The sequence below is a fragment of the Aethalodelphis obliquidens genome, unplaced genomic scaffold (genome assembly GCF_003676395.1).
Source record: "Aethalodelphis obliquidens isolate GAN/ISIS:26980383/991018 unplaced genomic scaffold, ASM367639v1 scaffold100, whole genome shotgun sequence".
NCBI lineage: Eukaryota > Metazoa > Chordata > Mammalia > Artiodactyla > Delphinidae > Aethalodelphis > Aethalodelphis obliquidens.
In genome coordinates this window covers 1,277,858-1,305,808 of record NW_020838044.1, presented here as the reverse complement: position 1 = coordinate 1,305,808, position 27,951 = coordinate 1,277,858, and the positions used below count along the sequence as shown (strand labels likewise).

Here is a 27,951-nt window from a genome sequence, read left to right as displayed (position 1 = left end):
TCTTAGTCATAGTCATCAGCTATTTCCTCTTTCCTCCATTTTCTAATCATTAGGCTGTACTGACTGTTCTTTCTGGTGACTGCCGCTGTCACCAGCATTGCCTTGATTCTCATCATCTCTCACTGAACTACTGCAATAATCTCCTGTTTGGATTTCCTGCTTTCTACCTCCAACCCCTTTACCTTTTCCAATCCATTTTTCACACTGTTGTCAGAGTCATCTTCCTGAAGCACAGCCCTGTTATATCAATACCCACCTCAAAATTCTCTCAAATGCTCACTGTTACCTACCTAGAATAAAATCTAGACTCTTACTATTCAACATCCTCCATCAACTGGCCTCCACCTAATCTCTAAATTAATCTTCCACCAGTCCAGATGGTCCCCAATTAATCACCTATTAATACCAATTACTCTATCTTTGCTCCTTCTGTTTCTCCTATATATAAAAGGAAATGTATTTAAAACTGTAACACCAAAGAGGATGTGAAAACACTGAAAGGAAAAATAAAAGAACTAACAAAGTAGTGTATAGCATCAGCAATGCCAAGGTATACTTGTACAACTATCTTTAATCACAGAGAAACTAATAAACCTGATAAATATGCAAGAAAAACTGATTTGTCTGGAAAACAGGAAATGAACAGGTAAGAATCTTTATAGGTAATCCCAGGGGCCTGGGGCAGAGGTAAAAGTAATACTCATTACTAGTTGAATAAAAACAGATTGACCTGCGCTTCCCTGGTAGCACAGTGGTTAAGAATCCACTTGCCAATGCAGGGGACACATGTTTGAGCCCTGGTCCGGGAAGATCCCACATGCCACAGAGCAACTAAGCCAGTGCACCACAACTACTGAGCCTGCACTCTAGACCCCACGCGAGCCACAACTACTGAAGCCCGCACGCCTAGAGCCCATGCTCCGCAACAAGAGAAGACACCGCAATAAGAAGCCTGAGCACTGCAAAAAAGAGTAGCCTCCGCTCACCACAACTAGAGAAAGCCTGCGCACAGCAACGAACACCCAACTCAGCCAAAAATAAAAATAAATAAATTAAGAACAAAAAACAAAAAACAGATTGACCCATTCATGGGAAAGACCACTTAGAGCTTTCAAGGTTTACTATTTTAAAATTTTATGAAATGGGACTTCCCTGGCGGTCCAGTGGTTAAAACTTTGCCTTCCAATGCAGGGGGTGTGGGTTCGATCCCTGAGTGGGGAGCTAAGATCCCACATGCCTCGTGCCAAAAAACCAAAAAACATAAAACAGAAGCAATATTGTAACAAATTCAATAAAGACTTTAAAAAAAATGGTCCACATCAAAAAAATCTTAAAAAAAATTATGAAATATGAACAATATGAAAACTGAGGACTAGTATAAGACCACCTAAATATATACAAAGGAAAATATTAAAGCAATTATTTCTAGGTAGAAATTTAGTAAATTCTATATTTATTCTTCAAGCAAATACTTTACAATTAAAAGTCTGAAGGGGGACTTCCCTTGTGGTCCAGTGGTTAAGAATCCATGCTCCCAATGCAGGGGGCCTGGGTTCCATCCCTGGTCAGGGAACTAGACCCCACATGCCGCAACTAAAAAAGATCCCGCATGTGGCAACAGAGACCCCGAGTGCCGCAACCAAGACCCGGCAGAGCCAAATAAATTAATATTTTTTAAAAACCCAACAAGCAGCCTGAAGTGTTCCTTTCTTAAACATAAGGGTGGAAAGGTAAAAAGCCACTGCTATAAAATTGCTTGATGGCAATGTAAGTCAGAACAGTAGTTACTCTGGGGTAAAGGGTGGAATTTGGCATTGGAAGAGTTATGGGGTGCTTGGAAGCATTCCATACCTCAATCTAGGTGGTAGTTACATGAGTAAAAATTTATCCATCTAGGACTTCCCTGGTGGCACAATGGTTAAGAATCTGCCTGCCAATGCAGGGGATACGGGTTCGAGCCCTGGTCCAGGAAGATCCCACATGCCGTGGAGCAACTAAGCCCATGTGCCACAACTACTGAGCCTGTGCTCTAGAGCCCGTGAGCCACAACTACTGAAGCCTGTGCACCTAGAGCCTATGCTCCACAAGAGAAGCCACCACAATGAGAAGCCCGCGCACCACAACAAAGAGTAGCCCCTACTCGCCACAACTAGAGAAACCCCATGCGCAGCAATGAAGATCCAATGCAGCCAAAGCTAAATAAGGACTAATAACTAACTAATAAGGACCTACTGTATAGCACAGGGAACTCTACTCAATATTCTGTAATGACCTATATGGGAAAAGAATCTAAAAAAAAAGAGTGTATATACATATATGTACAACTGATTCACTTTGCTGTACGCCTGAAACTAACACAGTATTGTAAATCAACTATACCCCAATAAAAAAAAATTTTTTTTTAATGTATCCATCTGCACATTTAGCATTAGTGCACTTTACACTAGCATTATACTTAATGAAAACTTTAGGAACAAGAAAATGACTTCGTTTCAGCACTGTTCTAGTAAGTCCCCAAAATGCTGATGACTGCTGTTTGAGAAGGAGGAAAAAAAACCTTTCAGCTTTAGTAGCTCACCACTGCTACAGCATGTCTGAACAATTTAGCTCCAACCTACCTTTTAGTCTTCATCCCCCTATTTCTTGCAACAAATACTCTGTACTCAGACAAAAGGAATTATTCCCTCTTCCATAAACAATCACATACTTTCACATCTTTGGGTCTTGGCTCAGATTTCCCTGTCTGGCAAAATCCTACCACCTTTCACTGTTACCTCCTATTTGGAGTCTCCCCTGATCCACTCGCAGAGAGGAAATAATTCCTTTTTGTTCTCTTCTCCCATGAAACTTCTTCATGCTGCTAATATAGCACTTAGTACCTATGTACCTGTCTCCTCCCACTGAACTGTAAACTCCAGGAGGTCAAGGAGTATGCACCTAGAATAGTGGGCGGCACAGGGTAGTCAATAAATACTGATTTAAAAGAATACATGACTCTGCAAATATCCAAAAAGTAAAAGAAGAGAATTTTTCTCAACAAGATAAACTTAAAGAAGTGACCAGAATGAAAAAAGACATAAAACAAAGATAATTGATTAAAACAAAAAACAAAAAAATATATTTGATACATGCCTATATTGGCATAAATAAGTTCTCAAGGAATTTATAAGAAACCTGAGTGGTTGTCTCTGGCAAAGGAGTCTGGGGTCTGGGTAGGGATGAAGATTAATTTTATTTTACAGTCTTTTCTGTTATCAAACTTTTTTGCCACATCAAGGTATTTAAGAATGATTAGGGCTTCCCTGGTGGCGCCGTGGTTGAGAGTCCGCCTGCAGATGCAGGGGCCACGGGCTCGTGCCCCGGTCAGGGAAGATCCCATATGCTGCGGAGCGGCTAGGCCCATGAGCCATGGCCGCTGAGCCTGCGTGTGCTCCGCAACGGGAGAGGCCACAACAGAAAAAGACCCGTGAACCAGAACCAAAAAAAAAAAAAAAAAAGAATGATTAAAATTGTTAATTACAAAGATTTCGAAGGAGGAGGAAAAAGTTATGTTAATGCTAACTGTTTAAAAAAAGGAAGTCACAAAATGACAAATAATAAAAAATATATCTGAAGCTATATAAGAACTAGAAGGAAAATGTGAAAAAAAAACCCAAAAAGCTTATGATTTAATGTGCAAAGAATTGGCTCAGATAAATACATTCTGATTACTTTTATTTGTAATTTTACTAGGTTCATTTTCTCTAACATTTCCTCTAAAATATACAAGGTGAATTACAGACATTAGACTATTGTTTATAGACAAGAAAGAAAATAGGCTATACTGAATAAGGAAAAAAATGTCGTAGGTGGCTTCAACTTGCTTTATGGTCGATTTAATTACTATTGTTTTGCTGTGTGTTTTTCAAATAAAGTTCATCAAATTTTTATTTAAAATCTTTTATCAGTGATATTTTTATTACCATTCCCCCCCGTAGCAAAAAGTGGCAAATGAGCAATACCAAGCACTAGAAACTTTTACTGATTTTAAGTATGGGAATTAGTTTTGTAAATAAATGTAGCCCTTTGCATTCAAATATTAAATTTTTAAAAGAGGTTTTAATGTGGTCCCTAAAGGCTGATTCCTTCTCATGTTTTAGGCCTCAGCTCAAATGTCACCTACTCAGAGAAACTTTTCCTGATCCACCTACCTACAACAGTCCCTTTCTATATATAGATATCACAGACTGAAATAATCATGTTTATTCTTTGTTTATATACTTATTTTCTATTATTCCACACTTGAATGCAAGATTCAAGAAGGTTGGGAACTTGTCTGCCTCCTATTGCTGTATTCCCCTAGGAATTCAATAATATTTATTGAATAATGGGGGAAAATTACAAAACTGATCTACTGTTTTCTTTTCCCCACTGTTTACTTTTCACAAGCATTATTATCCATTGCATTCTGCCAGGGCCTGTTTGGAATTTAAAGCTCTAGAAGAGGGCTTCCCTGGTGGTGCAGTGGTTAAGAATCCTCCTGCCGGGCTTCCCTGGTGGCGCAGTGGTTGAGAGTCCGCTTGCCGATGCAGGGCACGCGGGTTCGTGCCCCAGTCCGGGAAGATCCCACATGCCGCAGAGCGGCTGGTCCCGTGAGCCATGGCTGCTGAGCCCACGCACCACAACTACTGAAGCCCGTGCGCCTAGAGCCCGTGTTCCGCAACAAGAGAAGCCACTCCAACAAGAAGCCCTCGCACGGCAACCAAGAGTAGCCCCCGCTCACTGCCACTAGAGAAAGCCCACACACAGCAATGAACACCCAACGCAGCCAAAATAAATTAAAAAAAAAAAAAACACGAATCTATTTTCTACTAATCTCTATAGATTTGCCTATTCTGGACATTTAATGTGAATGGAGTCATACAATATGTGGTTCTTTACAACTGGCTTCTTTTCATTTGGCATAATGTTTCCAAGGATCATCAATACTGTAGCATAGGCTTCCGTGGTAGCGCAGTGGTTGAGAGTCCGCCTGCCAATGCAGGGGACATGGGTTCATGCCCCGGTCTGGGAAGATCCCACATGCCGCGGAGCGGCTGGGCCCGTGAGTCATGGCTGCTGAGCCTGCGCGTCCGGAGCCTGTGCTCTGCAACGGGAGAGGCCACAACAGTGAGAGGCCCGCGTACCGTAAAAAAAAAAAAAAAAAAAAAAATACTGTAGCATGTTTCAGTACTTCCTTCTTTTTTATTGCCCAATAATATCCCATTGTATGGACATAACCACATGTTATTTATCCATTCACCAGTCCATGGACATTTGGGTTGTTTTTGACTTTTTGTCTATTAAGAATTATGCAGCTATGATAATAGGTGTATCAGCTTTAACATCTGTTAAAGAGATAATAATTCTTATTGTTTTGATATTTGTAAAGAATAGTGCCTGGCACAGAGTTATGTTCAAAAAATATTAGTTCCTTTCTCCCTACTTTACAGGTAAATTGAAGGTTAAGTTATTTATCTTTCTAACCTGACCTAACTATACTACCTTCAACCTAGCAAAACCTTTTCCCAAATATATGATTCTCCCTGAGGAGATTCCTCCATCATTTCTTTCAGACTTTCTCACCTTTTGCTAACAGAACTCAGAGGCTCCCGCTTCTCTTTCTCTCTCTACTTTAATTAAACTAAGTGCTGAATGAATATCATCTTATCTTTAAGTTATGTTCCTATTTCCACAAAAATTCGAAGAACTATTTTTTTTAATCTGTATAACACTTCCTTCCATTCAGTGTCCCCTCTTCTTTATCTTACGCTCCATGTAGGTATCCTGGTGCTACCTCAAGTTAACAGCACAAGACGGAAATTTTGTTACCTGTAAACGCTCCCTCTTGCCTAGTTTCCATGCTATCAATACCGAGGTTACTATCATTAACCTTTTTTTTCTGATAAATGCTGATGTTAAGCACCATCTTGGAAATTATACAACACAATTCATTATCCATTTTCAAATAAATGTATTTAAATGCCACTGTGATTTTAAAATATTACCAAACCTTAAAAGGGACCCATGTAAATTCTGAAAAACAAAATGCTAACCTTATAATTATCCAATTAAAAAAATCTTCATAACTTTTTTCCCCTTCTATTTATACCCTTGTTTTTAGTATGTTAAGCAGTATGCCAGTTACCGATTTGGAGTTTTAATTTTACACAGGAACTCTGTGACTCCCATAATTTTGTTAACTCAGTCACTATTTCTGTTCCTTGCTCAACAAGCTGGAGCCAGAAATACTAATTAGATGTTACCCCTTTCCACTACTAGACCATAATTACTTTGAGCCCAGCAATGCCAAACAATGATGGTTCTTCCTGTTTGGTTCTTGGCGGTTTCATTCCTTCGCTAAGCTGGCAGACCTAGGTGTGGAGTGATATTTATTAAAGTCGTAGATGATACAGCACAATGGCAAAATATCAGTAACCAGTAAGTATTATAATACAGTCCTAGCAGAAGGGAGTGGCTCCGAGAGTGGAAAGGAAGAGGTGAAGGTGCAGATTGGCCCCGAGATTTAATCATGCCGATGGTCCCTTCTCAAGAACTCTTTAGAAAGTGGGTTCTTCTAGAAGGGAAGAAGGGTTTGTTTAACAGTGAGGTTTTCTTTTTGTGTTTTTAAAGGACAAGCATTGTAAAGTACGGTTAGTAAAATTCTCGCTGATACTAAGACGAATAAGCAGAGTAAGCAATCTTGGAAAACTCAAGCGTGGGGAGAAGGGGAGGGGTGGGATAGAGAAACAGCGCTCAGACTGTCTTGGGTGGAGAGACATCGCCGACTGGTGGGGCCCCGGAGGCAGCGCAAGCGAGGAACCGCGCAGGGGCCGCGGGCGGAAAAGCCGGGCCCAGGGCCGCTCACGCAGGGCGGGGTTTCGGGGCCAGAGCCCGGCCAAGCCAGCCCAGAGGGTGCCGGACGCCTGCGAGAAGGCCGCGTCCTCCCGCACCCCGCCCATCGTTGGTGCTGCCAGAACGAGGGCTGGGAAGGAAAGAAGGAAGAAGTGCTAACATGGACGTGGGAGCCAAAGCAACGAGTGCCCGTGGCGGCTCCCCAAGAGACTGCTGGTCTGGGGCAGGAAAGCAGGGCCCGGCGCCGCGGCCTCCTGGCCTTCCCTCTCTCAGCCCCTGTCCCACCGCACTCACTCTGCCACACGATGCTCTTCAGCCCCCGGTCCGTCACCGGAGGCGCCATCTTCCCAAACACCGCTGAGGACCAGCCGCCGCCTCCCACTCGCAACCCACTTCAGCTGTTAGAGGGGGTTCGGCCGGGCCCCGCCCGTCGCTGAGGGGAAGGCCCCGCCCACACCCACGGGCCGCGCCCTCCGGTGACGTCACGGGCGTCCGTAAGGGGATTCCCGCCCACCCCTGGACTGAGGCTGCGCAGTGCGGGTGGAATCTCCGTGGGCAGTTGCGCGCCCTCTAGCGGGAGGCTGTCAACCGAATTTCGACGTCCTGGGACGTCAGAAAGCGAAAGCGTACCGACGGGTTGTGAGCTAATACCATCTTAAGAAATCCCGAATTCACACATACGATTCATGAAAAAGGAAGGGATCCTTCGCTTTACAAAAGAGTTCTTTGCGAAGCGGTTTGTAATAGACTCTTCACTCAGTCAGCTACCGATTAGAAAATTTAGCCTCCAAAAAGTTTATTTTATTCACTTTTCAAGGACATAATCATTGTATAGAACTATGAGGTGCCGTCCACTGTGACCAGAACTCTGCAGGACTTTCAGGAAAGTCAAAAAAAGGAGACCCACTAATGAAGAATTTAAAATCTAATTAGCTCAATTCCTGGCGTGCCGAAGGTAGTCAAAAACTGGTTGAAGTAGCGAATGCCTTAATGGTGACAATATACATAAATGAACCAATAAAATAATAATTATTCAACAAACATAAATTTATGTGGGAGGGGCTATCAATGTTTTAGGATTTAAAAGAAGGGAATTATTGCTGATTCACAAAGGAGGTGATTGGAGCTCAGACTTAGAAAGTTTAGGCAGAGATCTATTTCCTGAGATGGTTCTTTTGAGACTTGAAATCAAAGCAATCATAGGGGAATTCCCGGCCGGTCCATTCCCGGACTCCCCACTTCCACTGCTGAGGGAGTGGGTTCAATCCCTGGTCCGGGAACTAAGATGCCGCAAGCTGCTTGATAAAAACAAAAACAAGTAGTCAATCATGAATTAAAAGAGTTTAGTTGCTGAGAACCGCCCCCCCCCAACTGTAACATAACCATCGTATACTGGTGGAAAGTAGACTTTCCCACACCCATTTGCAAAGAACCAATGGTTCAAGTTGGTCACATAGGGAAGCACAAATGGTTAGTCACTACTAGTAATAACAATGGCTAACATTTACTGAGGGCTTACTATATGCCAGGCACCATGCTAAGTGGATTATCTCATTGATCCTCAAAGCAACCCTTACAGACAAGGAACCTAAGGCTTAGTGAAGTTAAGTAACTTGCCAAGGATGCACAGCTAGTGGTGCAGTGGGAACAAGAAATCAGGCTCGAGCTACACAGAAAGCAATAAGGCAGTCTGTGGGATAACTGGCAATTTTTGCTTTTTAGCTTTTTAGGAGAGAGAAGGAGAATGAAGAATAAAAACAGCCATAAAATGGGTTCAAGCAAAACCTATGGCATGAATGGTTTTTCCATGCAAGTCTTGTATGGGCCAAGCTGGAGCTCTGGCCTGTTTCAAACGTATTTTGAATGCACTTAGGTGGTCAGAATTTTAAACAAATGCACACATTACATTCCTCTCCCTTTTCAGTTTTAAATCAGATTCTACTTAGTATACCCAGGTTGAGGCCCCAGGGATAAGAAAAAGACAAGGTACAGACTCACCCTTCTAAAATGGAGCTCTTTGCCCTAGAGGGTCAAACCAAGACAGAAGAGTGATGTGGGTGGAAGTGCCTGCATCCTCTACCCTTGAGGAGAATGACCAGGTGCCATGGGATAACATAGGCCTTTCTGGGTTGGAAGTTTGACTTGGGTCACATGGGGTATAGCTGTGACTCATGCCCCTGAAGGCCAGATTCCAAGGTGGCAGTGTGAAATAGCGGAGCAAATGTTGGGTGTTAGCAGCATATAGACATGGGTCCACAAACCCTGGCTTTGCCTTTAATTAGTAGTGTGACTTGAAACACTCCAGTGTCATTGCATTTATTTGTTGAATAGAGTATAATATCTCAAACTTCACAACAACCCAACAAGATGATAATCTTTATTGCCATTTTACAGATGTGAAAACAGATTCAGAGAAGTTAAATCACGTAAGACCTCAAGATGGCTCCAAAACCATTGCCCTTTCCATTGTACCACATTGCCTAAGCTCACTTGCTCCCCTAGTTTCACATAACCTCCCTGAGCTGTCTCTCTAGTCTCCTTTAGTTGGTTTGCCTGAACAGATTGAACAGGAATTTGAATTCCCTGAACACGACACAGCAGAATGGAAGGTAAAATCCACCAATGCTTGTCAGAGATGAAAAGTCTGCTTTGCATAATTTGTAGAGCTGATAAACTGCTACAATGATTGAGGGCTGAATGTAAAATCTCTTGAGTTAGGGCAGTTCACTCTCTCACCATCTTATTCCCAGGTCTTCTCCTCTAATAATTTATCACTTAATCATGATAACCCAGAGAAATATTTTCCGTAAAAATATCATGGACTAGCAGGTCTGATCAATGGCCCCCTGATAATTTGTGTTTCAACTGGTTAGCTGTGAGAACATGGATGAATTCCTTGACCTTTCTGGGTCTCATTTTTGTTAAATGTAGAAAGGAATAATATTATTATCTAGCTCACAGGGTTTTTATGAGAACGAAATGAGTATGCGAAAAGCACTTAGAAGCATGTAGTATGTGCTACGTCCATGTTTTGATTTTATGTTCACTCAGTGGGGACAACATTGTCTTCTGCAGAATTCTGACCAAAGCACCCCAGACTTAGATGCCTAGCTAAGTAGACAGGCCATTTCATTTTCTGTGTTCTGGTATTTATAGGGTATGAGTGTACTGGTCCCAGCCCCCTAGTGTCCTAGAACCAGGGATCCTGGCCTTCCATTTGGCCTTTGCCCTCGGCTCTTTGGCTGTTCCAGTCAGCCATGGACACAACTCTTTTCAGAGGGCACACCCTGCCAGCAACCGGGCTCAGCACGCAGTCTCACATGGGCTCTGAACCACAGCCCAGAACGCTGCCTCAGTTCATGGTTGACCTCACAGGGCATGGACCCACTCTGAACCCTCCAGATCTACTCACCAATCTTTCCTCACATGCCACAGCCCTCTATCTTCTGTTAAGTTAATTAAACAAGGAGGCCATTAGACTGAGGTCGTTCTCATACCTTAGCGGCCTTCCTAAGCAAACAAAAACCTAAGTCTGTAAGGGTCTCGAGGTTAAGAAATCAAAATCTAAGGACAACCAATCACAAACAGCCAACTAGGGTTTCCCAAATAAGGCAACCACTATAGCTATATAGCTATTGGCCATAGCTTTAGAGCTAATCAAATAATATCCTTGCTTTGCTTCTGCCTCTTCTCAATAAAAGCCCCATCACCACCAACACCCGCCCCCAGCACCTGTCAGTGGGGCGCTCCTAACCATTTCTGTTTTGGTGCTGCTGAATTTGAATCAATTTCTGCTCAAATAAACTCTTAAAATTTTTAATATGCCTCAGTTTATCTTTTAACACGTCTCAGCTTCCCATCATTGAAATGTTGCTTCAAGGAAGAACTCACCAAGGCAAGCCTTTTAAGGTTCCCAAACCCGGCTGCATGTCAGAATCACTTGGTGAGTTTGTTAAAAATATACATTCCCAGGCCTGGTCCCAAACCTGCTGGGTTAGAAATTCCATGGGTGGTACCCGGAAATCTATATTAAGTAATGGGTTCCCCAATTGATGTCGATACACCTAGCCTGACTCCGGTTCAGACACTGGTATTTAGGAACAAAAGTGAACTAAAACTTGGCCCTCCTCTGTGTGTGCTCTCTGATACAGCAAATTCCATTTTTCGGGATCCGTGTCTTCGTCTATGTCCTTTTCAAGTGCAGTTGCTCTGGGGAGTATCTCTCATCAGTCTTACACAGAAAGGGAAAGCAGACATAGAAAAGGAAGTTTGCTGCTCCCTCCTAGTGTACCTCAAGGCTAATTCCACACTCCAGTTCCCTCTGGGCAGAGTTTTATGGCTGTTCCTAACAACAGACGTTCTTAGTTCCACAGCTATGCTTCTGGGGAGTAAACACTTTAGTTACGTGTGTATTACACAAGTCCTACTCGCACTATCTTTTACTAAGGTTACTGGCACTTGAAGGACAAAATTATTTTAGGTACAACAGATTTATATTATATATCATTGCCTTTTCTCTCCAAAGATTAAAAAAAAAAGCAGTTAGAGTGTAAGCAGGGGCTACAGCCAGCAAGACTGATGGTCCTTCCCTATGTCACTCTGCCACCATTTGAGGCTCTGGTCCTGGCTGTCCCTCCATATGAAATCTTTGCTCATTCAAAAACATGACCACAGTCCTTCCAGCAACAGGCCAACAGCTCTGCTTTCCCAGACACACAGGTCTCATCACACGATGCTTTGGCTTGGTGAAGGCTGCAAGTGGCTCAGCTTCCTCCTAACTTGAGCTGAGGGTGTTTGTTACTACAGGTGGCCCTGGCAGCTGCTGCTATCCAACTTTGGCCAAAGTCCTGGTGGAGGCTCGTCTTGGGTGAGCGCTGTCTATGTGTGGTGGCTTGATTTCGACTTCTCTGAGGGTGGACGTGTCCAACCCTTGAATGGCTAGAGGGCCACACGGCAAGTGCTGGGGTCGATGAAATGCTTATGAAGTGGGTGTGCTGAAGTCCATAGTATGTCTGAATGTGAAATAAAGAATTTCTGCTAAGCAGAACTTTCACATTTCCAGGACTTTCCCAGTGTGCTGGCTCACTCTGGCAGCCTTCCAGAGGACTTTCTGGATTCATTTCTCTACTGAGTTCTCTCCGCAGCCGATCTTGAACTCCTGTGCAGGTGAGGTCACACCTTCCTGCAGGAAACGGAGCTAGAGTGGTTCTCTAAAGGCCAAAAGGGCTTGTCCTATCCTAGAGGCATTTTGCATTCTAATAGATCTTTTCCATCTCTAATCACACTAACAATTGAGGAAACTCTGAAAAAGATATGGGAAGAATTTTTTTAAAGCAAAGCAAAAAAAAAAAACTTTGCCTTTGAATCATACCATTTCAATTTAAATTACTCACTAGTCAAGTCTCTTTTTTTATCCATGGTTCACTATGTCACACCGCATTTCTCTTCCCTCTGTAAATCACTGAAAAGGCAAAGAAGGGAAGAAGCCACGAAATGCATTAAATTTGCAGACATTTTCTTAAATTAAAAAGCCCTTAAATGTCTCTGAGGTAAAGATTACCATTTTAATTTGAAATGCTATTTTTGCAGCACTTCACAGCAAATAAACAAAATTAAGAGAATCTGAACTGTTCAAAGGGCAAAAAGAAACTCACCAGCAGGTTCTAACTAAGCAGGGTATTCTCTCTCCTGCTTGATGAAATGAATCCTCCCCAAGAGTCTCTTTGAGCTCAGATTACTGACCCAGGACAAAGAACTTTCCTCTCCACCCCCAGGCCTTTTATTAATTGAGCTTACTTTGGGCCTGTCATTGTGACTAACAATGTATATCTCCTTTAATCTTCATAACATCTTATGAGGAGTTTTTTCCAATTTTCAGATGAGGAAACCTATACTTAGAATTGAAGCAAGTTGCCTCAGGGTAAGGGATGGTGGCCAGATTTGAATCCAGATCTGTCTCTTAAAAAAAATCCATTCATGCTGTTGAAAAGCTTTAGGATAATCCAAGAGTAAAGCAAGACCAAAAGTCTTAGACAAAAAGATTCCCAAGGCTTCTCTTAGCATATCTGGAGGCCCCATGTCAGCCAGGGACCTAATCTGACTACTCCTGTGTATAGAGAGGAGAAATGCTGAAATTGGAAGCAATTTAGAATCTCTCCCTTAATACAATGAATTCTGTATGATGTAGAGGCCCCCATATACTCATTTTTTGAGAGTCTTGCAGGATTTCTACAAGGATCTCCTTAAAGAGAGGGTCAGATCTCTTCAGGTTTAAGACTGAAATTGCTAAGGAAGGGAGAAGCAACGATCAGGGCCAGCCCAGAGGGACAGAGGAAGGGGACAGTAGTGACCTAGAGCAGGGCTTCTCAAACTTGGAGAGTCAGAATCACCTGGGAACCTGACAGAAACACGAAGGCCCAGGTCTTACCCACGTCAGCAGGCCTGGTTCTCTACGTCCTTTATTAGCTCTCCAAGAGATTCTGATGCACACCAGAGTTTGAACACTACTGTCTAAGCAGTGATCCTCAAACTTGAACATGCATATGAATCATCTGGGGATTTAGTAAATCTGGGTGGGGCCTAAGATTGTACGTTTTGAACAAGCGTTCTGGTGATGCTGATGAATAGCAAGGTCTAAGAGTGATGGTTTTCAAGCATTTAAAAAAAAAAAAGTATTGCGACTCTTTCTCTAACAAAATCTTAGGTAAGGGATTTCCCTGGCAGTCCAGTGGTTAGGACTCTGTGCTCCCAATGCAGGGGGCACGGGTTCGATACCTGGTTGGGGAACTAATATCCCGCATGCAGCATGGCGTGGCCAACAACAACAACGACAAAACAAAATCTTAGGGAAGACCAGAATACAATACACCACTCCTCACCTCTTAGGGGCCCCCAAGACACTTCTACTACCCCTCTATGGCTCAGGGGAAACACTAATTTAAAATGGCCATAATACTGGAAATAGTTTCCAAGAATGCAGACCCAGGCCCATGTACATTTCACTGAAGACCAGGGGCTTATGGTCATTAGTACTTTGGGAGTTTTTTAAAGTAATTTTTTATAATTTAGAACTTTCCTCACAGTTTTTTTTTTAACACCTTTATTGGAGTATAATTGCTTTACAGTGTTGTGTTAGTTTCTGCTGTATAACAAAGTGAAATCAAAAAGAGAAAAACAAAAACCGTATGCTAACACAGTTTGTTTTTAATAAGCCAGGTCTGTTTCCCTGTAGTCACTGGAAACAGAAACTCTTTAAAAATTAATAGGGATTATTCTTATTTCAGACCTGCAGGTGGGGCAAGAATTAGAAAGCATGAGTCCTGCTGTGCTCAGAGAAGTAGTAGACTGGGAGAGGAAATAGAGAACAGGCAGCACAGAGAAGCATGTGTCCTACCAGTGGAAGGAAGTTTCGGAGGGGAGCTGGCCCAGGCTGGGAGGCTGTCTGGTGGGCTTTACTGGTAGGAAGGCTTCATTTCCACTCACACTCTCTGATGTCAGCCATGTCTGATTGTGTGTATGTGTATGTGTGTTCACATGTCCCGTCTGTACTTTGGGGTTGATAATATTCCCTGGGGGTTTTCCCACGACCCCAAATCAAGCAGGCCTCCTAGAAGATCCCTCGTGAAGCAGTACATGCTACTTACTGGGTCAGCACACACAGCTCTGTGTGGTCATCTCCGTGGCCCCAGCCAAGTGTAGCCTCTGTGGGGCACCCCGAATAGCCTAGACAGGATCAGCCATGAGCACACCTGAGTGGCAGTGAGGGTTATCTTTACTCCAGCTACCCTTTCAGCACCCCTTTTCCTCTGCTGGCCATGTCCACCCATGCAAACTGGAAGCAGACATCCTAGCTCTCTGCAGGCTGTTAACAGATTCCAACAGCTGACTACTAAAAGTGAGGTTAGGGACTTCCCTGGTGGCGCAGTGGTTAAGAATCCACCTGCCAATGCAGGGGACCCGGGTTTGAGCCCTGGTCTGGGAAGATCCCACGTGCCGCAGAGCAATTAAGCCTGTGTGCCACAACTACTGAGCCTGTACTCTAGAGCCCGTGAGCCACAACTACTGAGCCCACGTGCCACAGCTACTGAAGCCCGGGCGCCTAGAGTCTGTGTTCTGCAACAAGAGAAGCCACCACAATGAGAAGCCCGTGCACCGCAACGAAGAGTAGCCCCCGCTCACCACAGCTAGAGAAAGCTCGTGTGCAGCAAGGAAGACCCAACGCAGCCAAAAATTAATTAAAAAAAAAAAAAGTGAGGTCAGACCAGCAGTATTGGCATCACCAGCATCACCCGGACCTTGTTGGTAGTGCAGTCTCAGATCTTTCCTACACCTACCAAATCAGAATCTGGTTTTAACAAGGCCCCAGGTGATTCAGATGTACAATAAGGTTTGAGAAGGTCTGCTCTAAAGCAGCAGTTCTCAGCTTTGGCTACACTTCAGAATCACCCAAAGAGCTTTTAGAAACCCTGATGCCCAGACTTTACCCCAAACCAATTAAATCAGATTTTCTAGGCATCAATTACTCTTAAGCTCTCAAAGTGACTCAGTGTATAGCAGGGTTGGAAACCACTCTCTGAAGTGAGGGATGAAGCGGCTGCCTCTCTGAAACATATTTACATTTTCCTGTGGGACCCTGGAAGACTGAAAAAATTTCAGAATCCAAAGGAGTTCATCTCCACTGGTGGAATCTGAGGGGAGACAATCTAATAGGGGAGAAAATGTTATGGGAGAGGGGAGCAAGGACCCCTCGCATCACAGAAAGAAAGCATTTGCCTTTCTAATTGAAGTCAGCTTTCTTTTTAAAATTAAGGGCTGCATGAGCCTTTGTTGTTGTTGTTGTTTTAAATTTATTTTTATTTATTTTGGCTACACCAGGTCTTAGTTGCGGCACACAGAATCTTTGTTGCGGCATGAGGACTTCATTGCGGCATGCACACAGGATCTAGTTCCCCCACCAGGGATCAAACCTGAGTTCCCTGCATAGGGAGTGCAGAGTCTTACCCACTGAGCCACTAGGGAAGTCCCTGAAGAGTCAGCTTTGATCCTGACTTAAGTCCCCTTAAAGAGCAACAAAAAAATTCCTTTCTAAAGTATCCATAAGAAAAATGACTTACCCATTCCAAGTGTACTTCCAGAACAGGTTACTGTAATAAATAAAAACACAAGCATTTAAAATATATTTATTGATGTATTTGAGATGGTGAAGATATAATTTAAGAAAGAATAATAGGAAAGTGAACCAAAGAATGAGTAAGAATCAGTTTAGGGGATAAGAGAAGGAGATACGTGCTAACAGTATGAACTTGGACAAGTTACTTGACTTTTCTGTGCCTCAGTTTATCTGTTAAGTGGTAAGAATAAGAATGCCAGCCTCGGACTTCCCTGGTGGCGCAGTGGTTAAGAATCCGCCTGCCAGTGCAGGGGACACGGGTTCGAGCGCTGGTCCGGGAAGATCCCACATGCCGCGGAGCAACTAAGCCCGTGCACCATAACTACTGAGCCTGTGCTCTAGAGCCCACAAGCCACAACTACTGAAGCTGGTGCACCTAAAGCCCACGCTCCGCAACAAGAGAAGCCACCGTAATGAGAAGCCTGCGCACCGCAACAAAGAGTAGCCCCTGCTCGCCGCAACTAGAGAAAGCCCACACACAGCAGCGAAGACCCAATGCAGCCAAATAAATAAATTAATTTAAAAAAATAACCTCATAGGGTTGTTATAAGGGTCAACTGAGTTAATACATGTAAAGCCCTTAGAATAGTGTCTGGCACACAGCACTCAATAAATATTAGTCATTATTATCATTTACAGTATCATCCTAATTACAGGATTAAGGCATCATTGATATTGGAGAAAAAAACACACACACCCAAAAAACGAAACCAAAAACCTTCCCCCAGATGCATGGTTTTTACTAGGGAGACAGAACAAAGGTAGATTCCTTAACTTGAGTCTAGACAGCCAACCCTTACTAAAGTGAAATGGCTACAGGCTTGAGATAACACCCCACCAAAGGTATTAGAGTTCCAACTAACAAACTATCAGAGGAATGACTCTCTAAGGGTTGAATTGTGAGTATGAAGTAGGAGAAAGAACAGACTTCCATCACTCACTTACTGGCTGTATAATCATAGACAAACACATACGCTCTTTTATTCATTCTTTTTTAAATTTAAAATGTATTGGGCAACAGTTACATGCAAAGTACTGAGAGTCCAAGAGATTACCATTTAGCAGAAATAACACACATTCAACTCACAGTAATATGGTGTGGTGAAGATAAAAGTGAGGTGGAGTCATAAAGGAGGGAAACAAACTCAGACTATGAGAACTGGAGAAGACTTCAGAGAGGAGGGAGAGTTTGGGCTGGTGGAGTTCCCTTGGTTGAGGTGGGGTGGAAATCCAGGCAAAGAGAGGAGTGCTGCATTACCTCAGAAACATGATGTGCCATGGTATGTGTGTGTGCCAAGGGCAGATGTGTGTGAATTGTTCCATGTGACTAGAGAATGGAGTCTTCTCAGGAGAGATGTTGCAGAATGAACCTAGAATTGTACTGTCCAATACAGTAGCCACTTACCACATGTAGCTATGAGCATTCCAAATGTGGCTACTCTGAACTGAGATGTGCTGTATTAAATAAATGCACACAAGATTTTGAAGACTTAGTATAGAAAAAATATATAAAATTTTTATATTGATTCCATGTTGAAAAGTAGAATATTTTGGATTAAAATTAACTAAAATATACTATTAAATTAATTGCACCTATTTCTTTTTACCTTTTTAACATGGCTACTAGAAAATTTAAATTTTTCACACTTGCATTAAATTTCTATTGGATAGTGCAGGTATAGAAAGACAGATGGGGGACAGATTGTAAGGGACCTTAAATGCCATGCTCAGAGGATTGAATTTTATTCTATGGGGCAATAGAAAATTTCCGAGGATTTTGAGGCATGAAAGAAAGATAGTTGGGTCAGTGTCCTAGAATGACAACTCTAGCAATAGTATGAAGACTGGCAAGAGGGCAGGAGGACAGGACTGGTGTAGTAGCATAGGGGAGAGGTAATAAGACCCTGAAATACTGAAGTAGCTATAAGAATGAAGAGAAGAAGTTGGATTTAGAAACCATCATGGAGTGAACAGGACAGGGCTGGGAGACTACTAAAACATGGAGGGTGAGGGAGAGGGAAGCTGACTCCTGGGTTTTCAGCTTGAGTACTTGAAACAAGGATGACAGAAGATCAAAAACTGCAGAAGATCAGAAATTCCTTTTAGCCTTGAGGAGTTGAAATGCCTGGGTCTTATCTCTAAGTAGATATAACACATTTGCATATGGATTTAGGGGTTAGAAGAAGAGAAGGGTTGTAGGCAGAGATTTGGGAGCCTCTGAGTCTCAGTTTGTTCATTTATATATTGGAGATAATAAAATCTGTTGAACCTACCTCATAGAGTTATTTTGAGCATTCAGTGAAATATTGAATATGAAAACGCTTGATAAATTTCAAAACATTATGCAAGTATAGTGAAGTATTGTTGTTGACCTGTAGGCTCTTCTTCCTAAGAGGTCATCCTCAGCCCAACAACCTATTCCTGGCCCTTCCCATAGGGCCATGCTTTGGGCCAGCTTGTCCTCTGGACAAGATAATGAAAAAGCAAGGAATCAGAGCATGACAACCAAGGACAGCAAGAACACCCCCTGAAGAGGACCTGGCCTCATTCCATCACCAGGAGCCATATTGAACCTTCTTGTCACCAACCCATAATTGGAAATTTTAGATTCTGGTTATTAGTAAAGTTTCTGAGCCAATATTTATTCCTCTTCTTGTGTTCACCTGCAAAGTTCTAGGGCTTCATCATCTCTTCATTTTATTTTATTTTAGAAATATATGAAAACTATATGACTATGCCCTGGGCAAGGTAGCAGAACGTGTTGGAATACAGAACAGGAGAATTGCTAATGTTTTTCTGCCAGCTCTGGTGAGATGGCAGTGGCTGACATTCATGTGTTTTGTGATCACAGACTGTCTGCCCACTCATATTTCCAAACCTAGCTTATGATTTATAAATTTGTTTTTTTCTGATCCTCCAACTCTCCCTCAGTCATAAGTCTGAATCTGTGCAAATAAAGGTTCAAGTCTCTTACTTCAAACATTCAGGTTGTTTGTCATGATCTCTAATGCTATGTTACAAACCTATCCCCAAATCTCAAAGCAGAAAATCATTTTAAATCTGCTTTACTGTTCAAGCAGCAAGCATCTGGTCCTTTTTCTGAAGGAGAAAAGAGAGAGAGGGATGAGAGGAGTGTCTCCAAATCAAGTAATAATAAAGCATCACAATTCCAAAGAAGCTTGGGGTCCCCAGTAGCCAGAATCTGCCTGCAGGAGGTACACAATGTCATGCCCTCTTTGACCTTCCTACATAGCAAATAAGTGTGATTGTTCTGAGTCTTAATTCACAGATTGAGTTGAGGGCTAGTTTTAAATAAAGGGTCATAATTTGTCCTACCTGAATATATTTTTTTTGGACAGAAAGTAAGCTTCAGTCCTGTCTCAGCAACGGGGGAGACCATCACGGTATATACATCCCCGCAGGGTATCTCGGTGATATCACAGAAACTGAGACCAGCGCTTGGGGCACACGTGAAAATGCCTTTGGAACCATAGAGGTCAGTGCTGTAATTGGCAGAGCCCCTGGAGGCCTGCCAGTAGATCCGGATACCATTAGGGACCAGCCTATATAATTTCACCCCCAAAGGGCAGCAGGAACCTGAAGGATAAAACAAACAAAAACAAACACATCAGTCTTCCACCATCACCACAAACCTGGCCTTTGTTATTATGGGGAAACAACCTAAGTAGCCTACTCCATAATAAATGATTAGAGCAAGATTTGAGGAAGTATTCAAGTTCCTTCTGTGGTGGGTCACATGATTAGAAATCCATGTGTGAGGGTGAGGTGGGGCATGAGTTTTTAATAGAGAATAATGGTGAGGCCAAAAGTCCACGCTTGGTAGATATGTATTGTATATGACTCAAACTTTATGAGTCAAATGCACAGAATTCTTGTCAAGATCTCTCATAATGCCCTATTTTCATACGATTTTAGTGGGATTCAATTTAAATATAATTCAGTGCATTCAGCATTAACTGAAAAGACCTATTTTGCTGAGCTGAGTAGCATGACACCTGTCGCTGGTCCACTCTCCATGCATGCTAGCTGACTGGGTACTTTTCCTTTCTCTTTTCCTGAGTACCTTGAGCAGGCCATATATGAGGTGTCAAATGGTGGATTCCTCAGTAACTAAAATAAAAATGCTATTGTATAATAATAAAAAATTCAGTTACAGATAGACGTCTTTGATTTATTCTTTAAAAAAAAAAAAAAAGGTTTTTTAGGTGTGAAGGTAAGCAATGGGCCATATTTCCAGAACTGGATATCAAGGTGAAAAATTAGGCAGCAAACCTAATGAAAGCTAATAGGCCAAAAGGAATGATAATCCAGCTTATGTATGTGTAGCACATTTTAAGTGCTTTCATATCATGATCATTCCTATTTCTCTTACCAATGAGGAAATGGAATCAGAGAATAAGATAACGCGGTGCAGCTTAAGAAGCCAGGTCTTTAAGCTCCTAGTTAAAGATTCACTCTACTACCTTTGGGATGCCAAGATTATATTTCAACTCTCCCACCCCATGCCTCGGGGCAGATACAGCTAACTGGTCATCGTACTCTCTCCCATTAAGCCTGAGAAGCATCCTTAGAAGATTTTTTCGAAACAGTTCTCCAAGCAGCCACTTCCATGGACTAGAATCACACCAGAGAAATCTTATTTGCTAACCCTGTACCACTCCCTACTTCTCCCACTATTTCCTAGTGGCTTGGTCTTTGTGAAGAACAAGATGCAATACTGTGCTCTGTTAACCTGTTGAAATAAGAAACCATAGAAGAAGCTGGAGTGGTTTAGAAGAGTGAGGTAGTAGCATAAGAAGAAGAAGAAAGAAAAATTCAAACCAACTAGAATGTGTGATCTAAATCCTTTCTGAAAACTCTGCCAGACTGAGTTACTCTGTGCTGCAGGTAGCTGGGTCATATAAAAACCTATCCTTCTTTCAGAAAAAGTACACCTGAACCTTGTTACCAGGGGAGTTAATTCACCAACTACTAACAGAAGCCTCTGAACCTTTAAGGTCCTAAGTCAAGAGGAAAACTGTAAACATTTTAGAAAGTAATCTGAACTTACCATGCAAGCTTGGTGGAGATGCAGCATCTTTTAAAATGAGATGGAAAGGCTATGTCTGGATCTATAATAGTCAAAGTCCTTGTTGATACTCTAGAGCTAGAGGTTAGAATTCACTTACTCGAGGAATAACTTTGGTAGCCACAGTCCGCAGTCAACCCAGTGGCACTAATTGCTTTTAATGCCACTGTGTAATTGATGCCGCATGTGATGCATCCCAGGAGGCAGTGGTTTTGACGGGTGTGACACTTAGACTGTCCAGTGTGTGACTCCAGAGCTGTCACATAGGTTTGGGCGCCGGTCCCAACAGTCCAGCTCACGTTGATTACCGATTGTGTGACCTGAGTTACTGTCAGACTGGCTGGGCAGCACGGCACTTAAATGAGGAAAGAGAAAAAAATTGGGGATTTATTTCCAGTGAGGGTTATTTGTGAAAACTAACCAAGTATGGTATTTTGCCTGTGTTTCATTCAATATCCTAAATTTCTCAAACCTTCAACTGTTAATCAAAACGTCCTTAATAACTGTAAATGGAATATAACCTTTAAAAATTGTGAATCACTATATTGTAACTTCTATAACATTGTACCTCAACTATACTTCAATAAAAAGATAAATTTAAAAAAACTTAAAAATTTTTCTCTTGTTAAGTGAAATCTCATTCCCTCTGATACGTTATTTAACATCACTGTATACAGCAGGTGATTTCCCCAAGAATGCAGTGCAATAACTGGCTATGGGTAGTGTGAGATTCTCCCCAATTTTTTTCAGAATAAGAAAGAAACCCTTTGTTGTTCTCCAACTTTAACAATTCCAATTGCAAATTTTAAAGCAATGGTTGCATTCACCTTTTCTCCCAATATATCTTAACGTTTGCAATGAAATGTATTTTGCCTTTCTCATGCATTTCATAGTACATAGTTGATATAAAAGCTCAGAATATTCTTAGCCACCTAAGACTACCACAACCAATTCTCAACTTTTCAAAGATCCGTTATACAGGATATAGAATATCTGGAATCTTCCTGCGTATTTGGCATTGTCTCTGTTATGCTGCCCTTTACGTTTCAACTTATCTAGTCTAAAGTGCCATCTATCATTGTATATAAGAGAAAATAATGTTCAAAGGCTTTAATTTGCTAAATTTCATTCACACACAATGCTATGAAGCAATAACAGCTTTCGTTTATCATGCTCTTACTGTGCATCAGGCACTCTAAGTGCTCTGCAGCATAGATAACGTAATATTCACAGCCACCCGATAAAGCCATTATCCCCTTCTAGCAATTAGGAAACTGAAACTCAGAAATCAGTTTTTAGAGAAAGATTTGAAAGGGCGGAACCAAAGAAATAAATAATAAACTAGCTCATTTGGTCACTTGTTAGTTGTTTTGGTAGATTGTGTCATGGGGGAATACGAATTCAAATAAATGTTTTTGCAGAGTCAATGTATTCCTCCTTTGATGTTGGTATTTGAATATATTAGAGCCTTCAGATGATACTTTTACAGAACCTGTGTGAAAGTTTTCTAAGACTGGGGCTCTTTGAAAGGCCTCTCTGAGTTTAAGGTATTTCTATCACACTTAGGGTAAATCAAATAAGAAAGTTCATGTCCTAAAACAATTCCTAAGGACCCCATTGAAGTTGAGGTTCAGGCTGTGGTGGCTACATACCCGTTTCTAAGGGCACACTGTAGCTGGGCAGGCTCCGTCCTGCTGGTGTTTCAGCCACAGCAGTGACGGAGAACACTGAGCCGCAGGGCAAGCCCCACAAGGTGCAGGACTCTCCCGTGCTGCTGCACCGGTGCAGCCCTTTCTCTCCCTGGGCAGTCACCGTGTAAGTGGCCTCATCATTAGTGGATCGCCAGTACACGTTAATCATGGAAAAGGCATCCTTCGAAACATTTTTGATTTCAGGACTGCAAGGAGCTAAGAGATTTTAGATTATGAATTGAAACAGTCAGAATCAAAAATATCACACGTGCCATTTGGTCTAAAACTGACCTTTCCCCCCCATATGAGATCATTACTTTCGACCATACCATGCACATAGGGCAAATTCATAGAGCCTTTGTGCGGAAACCTTGTTGACACTGACATATGGTATTGGGTTCCCATAGCGTCGGACTAATTAGAAAATGTTAAGGAGCCATTTGAACTCCAATAGCGAAAGTAATTAAGACAAACATTTGTGGCCTTAACCTTCATGGTGTGAATACAGGCAGGTGCCCCAAAGGTAGGAGGAAGTGAATGGCTGAGGTAATCTCTAGCAAAACCTTCCACTCTCCCCATGGTCTCCTATTTCCGTTTTGTCCTCTTTCCCTCTTCCACCTTCTCTTCTGCCTCTCCTTAGTAAGACAGGGGCTCTCAGGGTCACCACAACAGGGTGGCTAATGGCAGTTAGCCTTTTTACCGAATGCCCTTCCTGAGGGACATAGCTGGGGGGAGCCGTTCAGAAGCAATGAATGAAATCTTTCCTGTATCATACCTGTGGTTATAAATCGGGAAGTACACGATGTATTGCTGCCCCGGACTTCACTGAAGGAATACACCGTGATGTTGTACTTGGTGTCACACTCTAGAGCAGAAAGGGTGCAAGCCGGAACAGTGTCATTGCATTCAACCACGCTGAACCCATCTACAGCCTTGGTTTCATAAAGTTCGGCACCACGGACAGGAGACCAGACGATCTCTACTCTGTCACTGGACACCAACACAGGGTTAATGTCACCAGGACAACAGGGGGCTGAGAGCAGGAACAGAGGGAGAGCGGAGGTCAGTACAGGAGCCATGCTGTCAGAGTGGCATTGAGTCCTGGCGTCTCTGTGCCCAGAGCCTCTGCACTACCCTCCTAAGTCACTGCCACAATCTCCTACAGGTCTGTCCAACTCCAATCCTGGCCTAACACCCACTACGTAGAGGATAAATTCTCCATGCATGACATTCAAGGTTATTACAAACTCTACCCAGTCGATATGTCCAGCTGCCCCTCCCCATCCCCTGCCTCACCAGACCCCTCAATTCCCACACGCGCTTTTATTTCCCTATGCCTCAAAGATTGTGTTCGTGCTACTGGAATGAGGTTCCCTTCTTCTGCCTGACAAAATCATGTTTAGTTTAACTTTAGATCCTATCAGTCTTTCCAGACACTAAACTAGATAAAACTAGGGGGTGGAGGAGGGGAAGAAGCATTGTATTAGTAGATTTTAGAAGAGGCCCTATACTACCTCACAGACAAATTCTGACAAGTGTCTAACTCACATGGAGTTTCTCTGGAATGCTCTTGCCCCACCTACATTCCACCATCCTTAAAGGCCTCTACCAGAGGCCACTCCCTCCGGTAGACCCTCCTGGGCTCTTGAGACCTTATTGATAGCCTCTGACTCTAAATTCCAAAAGCACCAATTACTTGATTCCTTCATCTTGGTAAAAATGTAGGGGCCTAGGTTCGATCCCTGGTCAGGGAACTAGATTCCACAAGAATGCCACAACTAAGAGTTCACATGCCACAACTAAGGAGCCCTCCTGCTGCAACTAAGACCAGGTGCAACCAAATAAATAAATATTAAAAATGTATTCCAGCTAGTATTATTTATATAATTATATTATTCTTGTTTGTCAATATAGTTAATTAATTTTGTCACTCACTCCATTCATTCTTTAAAAATCGAGCATCTCCCATATGCCAGTCATACTATGATAAGCATTCAGGATGAGAGATAAATAAAACACAATCCCTGCCCTTTGAAGACCCAAGCCTAGTGGAGAATGATAGTAAAAATAATAATGATGTTAATAAAAGTATTTGCATTGTGCTTTTCTCATATACAAAGACCTTTTCATATTCATGTTCTCATTATTATTTGTCCCATTTTGCAGTAGCAGATACTAAGGAACTTAGCAAGGTAGACATCATTATTCCCATTTTGCAAATGAGTCGGTGGTCAAGTTAGGACTTAAACCCAGGTGTCCTACTCCAAAGCCCTCCACACCTTGTAGAATCTTTGCCATTGCATCCCTGTTTTCTGGGCTTGCGGAAAGAGTGAACTCTGAGACCTAAGGATCACCTCCCCTTCAGCCTTCAGCACAGGGCTGAACACCGAGTAGATCTTGGTGGAGGGTTCAACTTTTCAGAGCAAGCTTGAATAACAACATTATTTCCCTTCTTTTCACTCCTAAACCTTTCATTCTTATTAAACTTGAGTCCATGAAGTCCAAATTCCCTAGTCTGGAAAGGATGTGAAAGAAGAGATTCACTTTCCGTTCTTGGCCCTAGAATGGCTCCCAGGTGGTCTAGGTAAGTCAATAAGTGCAATGGATGATCCATTCTGCTGCTGAGTTTAGTGAACTCAGAACTCAACTCCCTTTACAAGCATCAAGTGCAACTCACCTGTGGTATAATTAAACACATCACCCAAAGGACTCTGTCCTGCCTTGTTATAGGCAAAAACACTAATAAAGTAAGTGAAGCCACACTCAGATAAGAAATTGCACTGGGTGAGGGAGGTGTTGCAGTGTACTTCCAAGCCATCGTCATTCTTCACAAAGGCCACATAGTAATCACCCAGATGCACGCTGGACCAAACCACAGACAGGTGGCCAGGGGGATCTTCTTGGATTGTCACCCTTCCAGGTGCACAAGCAACTAGGAAATGATAAATAATAAACAGTTGTGAGAGTACTGCAAGAGATTTTCTTTGCATCTTTCTATGCAAGTAGTTCTTCACTAAATGTTAGTTCTCATCCCCAAAACACACAGATATTTCTAAATTGAAGCATAGACCTCCACATATGTATGTCTTTATCTCTTTGATGAGAATGAAAGTGGGAAGATATCTAAACACATATTCCAAACTATAGACATTCCATCTTTATCTTAAAAAAATAGCTCCTACCAGGCCTAGGTCTGTGAAACATGATGTAAATAAGAGACCACTATCTGTACTGCACAGCTAGAGTTGTGTATCACTCAAACTGGATCCTAGAATATTTACAACTTTACAAATGCAAAAGAAATAAACTAATTAGTGAAAGATCTGGAATAGGAACCAGGTTTCCTAATTTTCAGTGTTTTTTCCAATGCACGAGATCTGGTTTCACTATCAACATTATTCAAACTCATCAGAAAGTCCAACTCAACACTTTCATTTAGACCAGGCTTTCATTTTTGCTTGTTCTAGAGTGTTCTGGAACATTGTCATGTGATTATTTGTTTCCCTAATGGTAGTCACTTTGGCTTACCAACCCCCCAGTGATCTCACTCTTGTTTACATACCAGTTCTCAGGGCCACTGCTGAAATTGATCTGCTAGATCCGGCATCATTAGCTGCTAAAACTGATATCAGGTACTCGGTTCCACACTGGAGAGAGGAGATGGTGCAGGAACTGAAAGTCGTACTACAGCTCAGCCTGGAAGAGTCACTCAAAGCCATCACGGTATAGTTGAAAGCTCCTTCTGTCGGTGCCCATGAAACATATGCCTTCAGAGAACCACTATCAAAAGAGACTTGAATGTTGGCAGGAGCACGAGGACCTACATTTTTGAGAAACAATTAAGATTTTTGCAGTAACCTCAAGAACCCAAGTAAGATTTGACCTAACAATATTGCAGAGCTTGGAGGATGGAGTACTCCAATCATGTGATACTTGCAAGTGTACAAAGCATAAAATTGGGATTTAGGGTACCTGAGAACTGGTAACACATCTCCCATTAACTATGCAAACTCATAACTAGCTATATGACTTAGGCCATGTTATTTAATCTTTTTGTTATTTATTCATTTATTTTTCTCATCTGTAAAACAGATCCTAGCACATAGAGGTACTAAATAAATATCTTGAATAAATGAATGAGTGAATGCACAATTTGATAAGTGATAGAAATAATTAAATGAAATTATAAATGTGAAGGGCTAAGAGGGCCATGTGGGTATGTTATCAAGTGGTAGGTCAAATATTCTCTTATAGATTGATAAAGTTAAACAGATTAGTTTCAACAACATTTCTTCTTTACTTTTGACACATGCTAAGACATGTAAGAGCTTTTAGGTCACAGCTGTTTACAGAAGAGAAGACTTTCTATTCTAAATCAAAGGGAAAAAAGGAAAGTATCAAGTGTGATGGTCACACAGGAAGGCAGTTTTTTAGCATCTCCAAAACGATTTCCTCTGCATTCTTAGAAATATGCCTTCCTTTCATCAGGCTTATCCGCCTAAAAAACCTTGAGGCCCTCAATAAATGTTTGTGGAGAGAAAGAATGAGTGAATGTCTTGGAAGAGGCCCAGAGAGACTGGTTTGTCACAGACATCCTGACTCACCAGGCCCATCATGAATCACCTTAGGGCCACCTTGCTCTGATTTCTACCTGGAGAAGTAATATAAAAGGCAAACCCTTCACTTCTCCCTACATTTCTGCTTTGGCCTATAGACAATGGGGCTTCCACTCCCCTCCAAAGTAGGAACTGTTGGAGAGAACATTCCTGGTTTCTTTCCACTTTATCCTTGGTCCTCCCCAAGAGATGAAACAGCTAATCTGGTTGGTGAGTCCGGCATCTACTAGGCCATATTGTCAGAGGATGACTCACTCTGCCTCAGGAGAAGGGAAAATCTCTCTCCTTCCCTCTCTCTCCATCTCATTCTTTTGGCTCAGAGCAGCAGCTCAGTTTGGGCATCTAGTTATCATGTAGTAGGATGCCCCCGGTCAGGTATCCCTGCACTGGGGATTGTGAGAACACACACCATGCATCAGCTTCTCAGCCTATAGCTGGAGGAGAGGTGGTGGGAAGCCCCTCGTTAACCTCAGGCCCAAACTGAGGACTTTGGGAAATATATCTGAAATATTG

General features: G+C 42.3%; 2 protein-coding genes across 3 annotated transcripts in view; both read right to left on the bottom strand.

Annotated features, from left to right (window-relative positions):
* STXBP3 (syntaxin binding protein 3) overlaps window positions 1-7,299 on the bottom strand; it is a 54,542-nt gene extending 47,243 nt beyond the window's left edge. For both annotated transcript variants that reach the window (XM_027096281.1, XM_027096282.1), the window contains exon 1: window positions 7,168-7,299. In XM_027096281.1, the coding sequence (XP_026952082.1) occupies window positions 7,168-7,216 (49 nt within the window). In that variant the 5' untranslated portion in view covers window positions 7,217-7,299. The remainder of the gene's footprint in view (window positions 1-7,167) is intronic.
* Window positions 7,300-7,406: 107 nt separating this feature from the next.
* Window positions 7,407-27,951, bottom strand: part of FNDC7 (fibronectin type III domain containing 7) — a 30,116-nt gene continuing 9,571 nt past the window's right edge. Inside the window, exons 5-12 of the mRNA XM_027096279.1 lie at window positions 26,385-26,642; window positions 25,500-25,754; window positions 23,598-23,855; window positions 22,784-23,038; window positions 21,232-21,486; window positions 19,379-19,639; window positions 15,987-16,016; window positions 7,407-12,334 (exon numbers count right to left, since the gene is read on the bottom strand). Coding sequence (XP_026952080.1) covers window positions 12,303-12,334; window positions 15,987-16,016; window positions 19,379-19,639; window positions 21,232-21,486; window positions 22,784-23,038; window positions 23,598-23,855; window positions 25,500-25,754; window positions 26,385-26,642 — 1,604 coding nt within the window. The 3' untranslated portion in view covers window positions 7,407-12,302. The remainder of the gene's footprint in view (window positions 12,335-15,986; window positions 16,017-19,378; window positions 19,640-21,231; window positions 21,487-22,783; window positions 23,039-23,597; window positions 23,856-25,499; window positions 25,755-26,384; window positions 26,643-27,951) is intronic.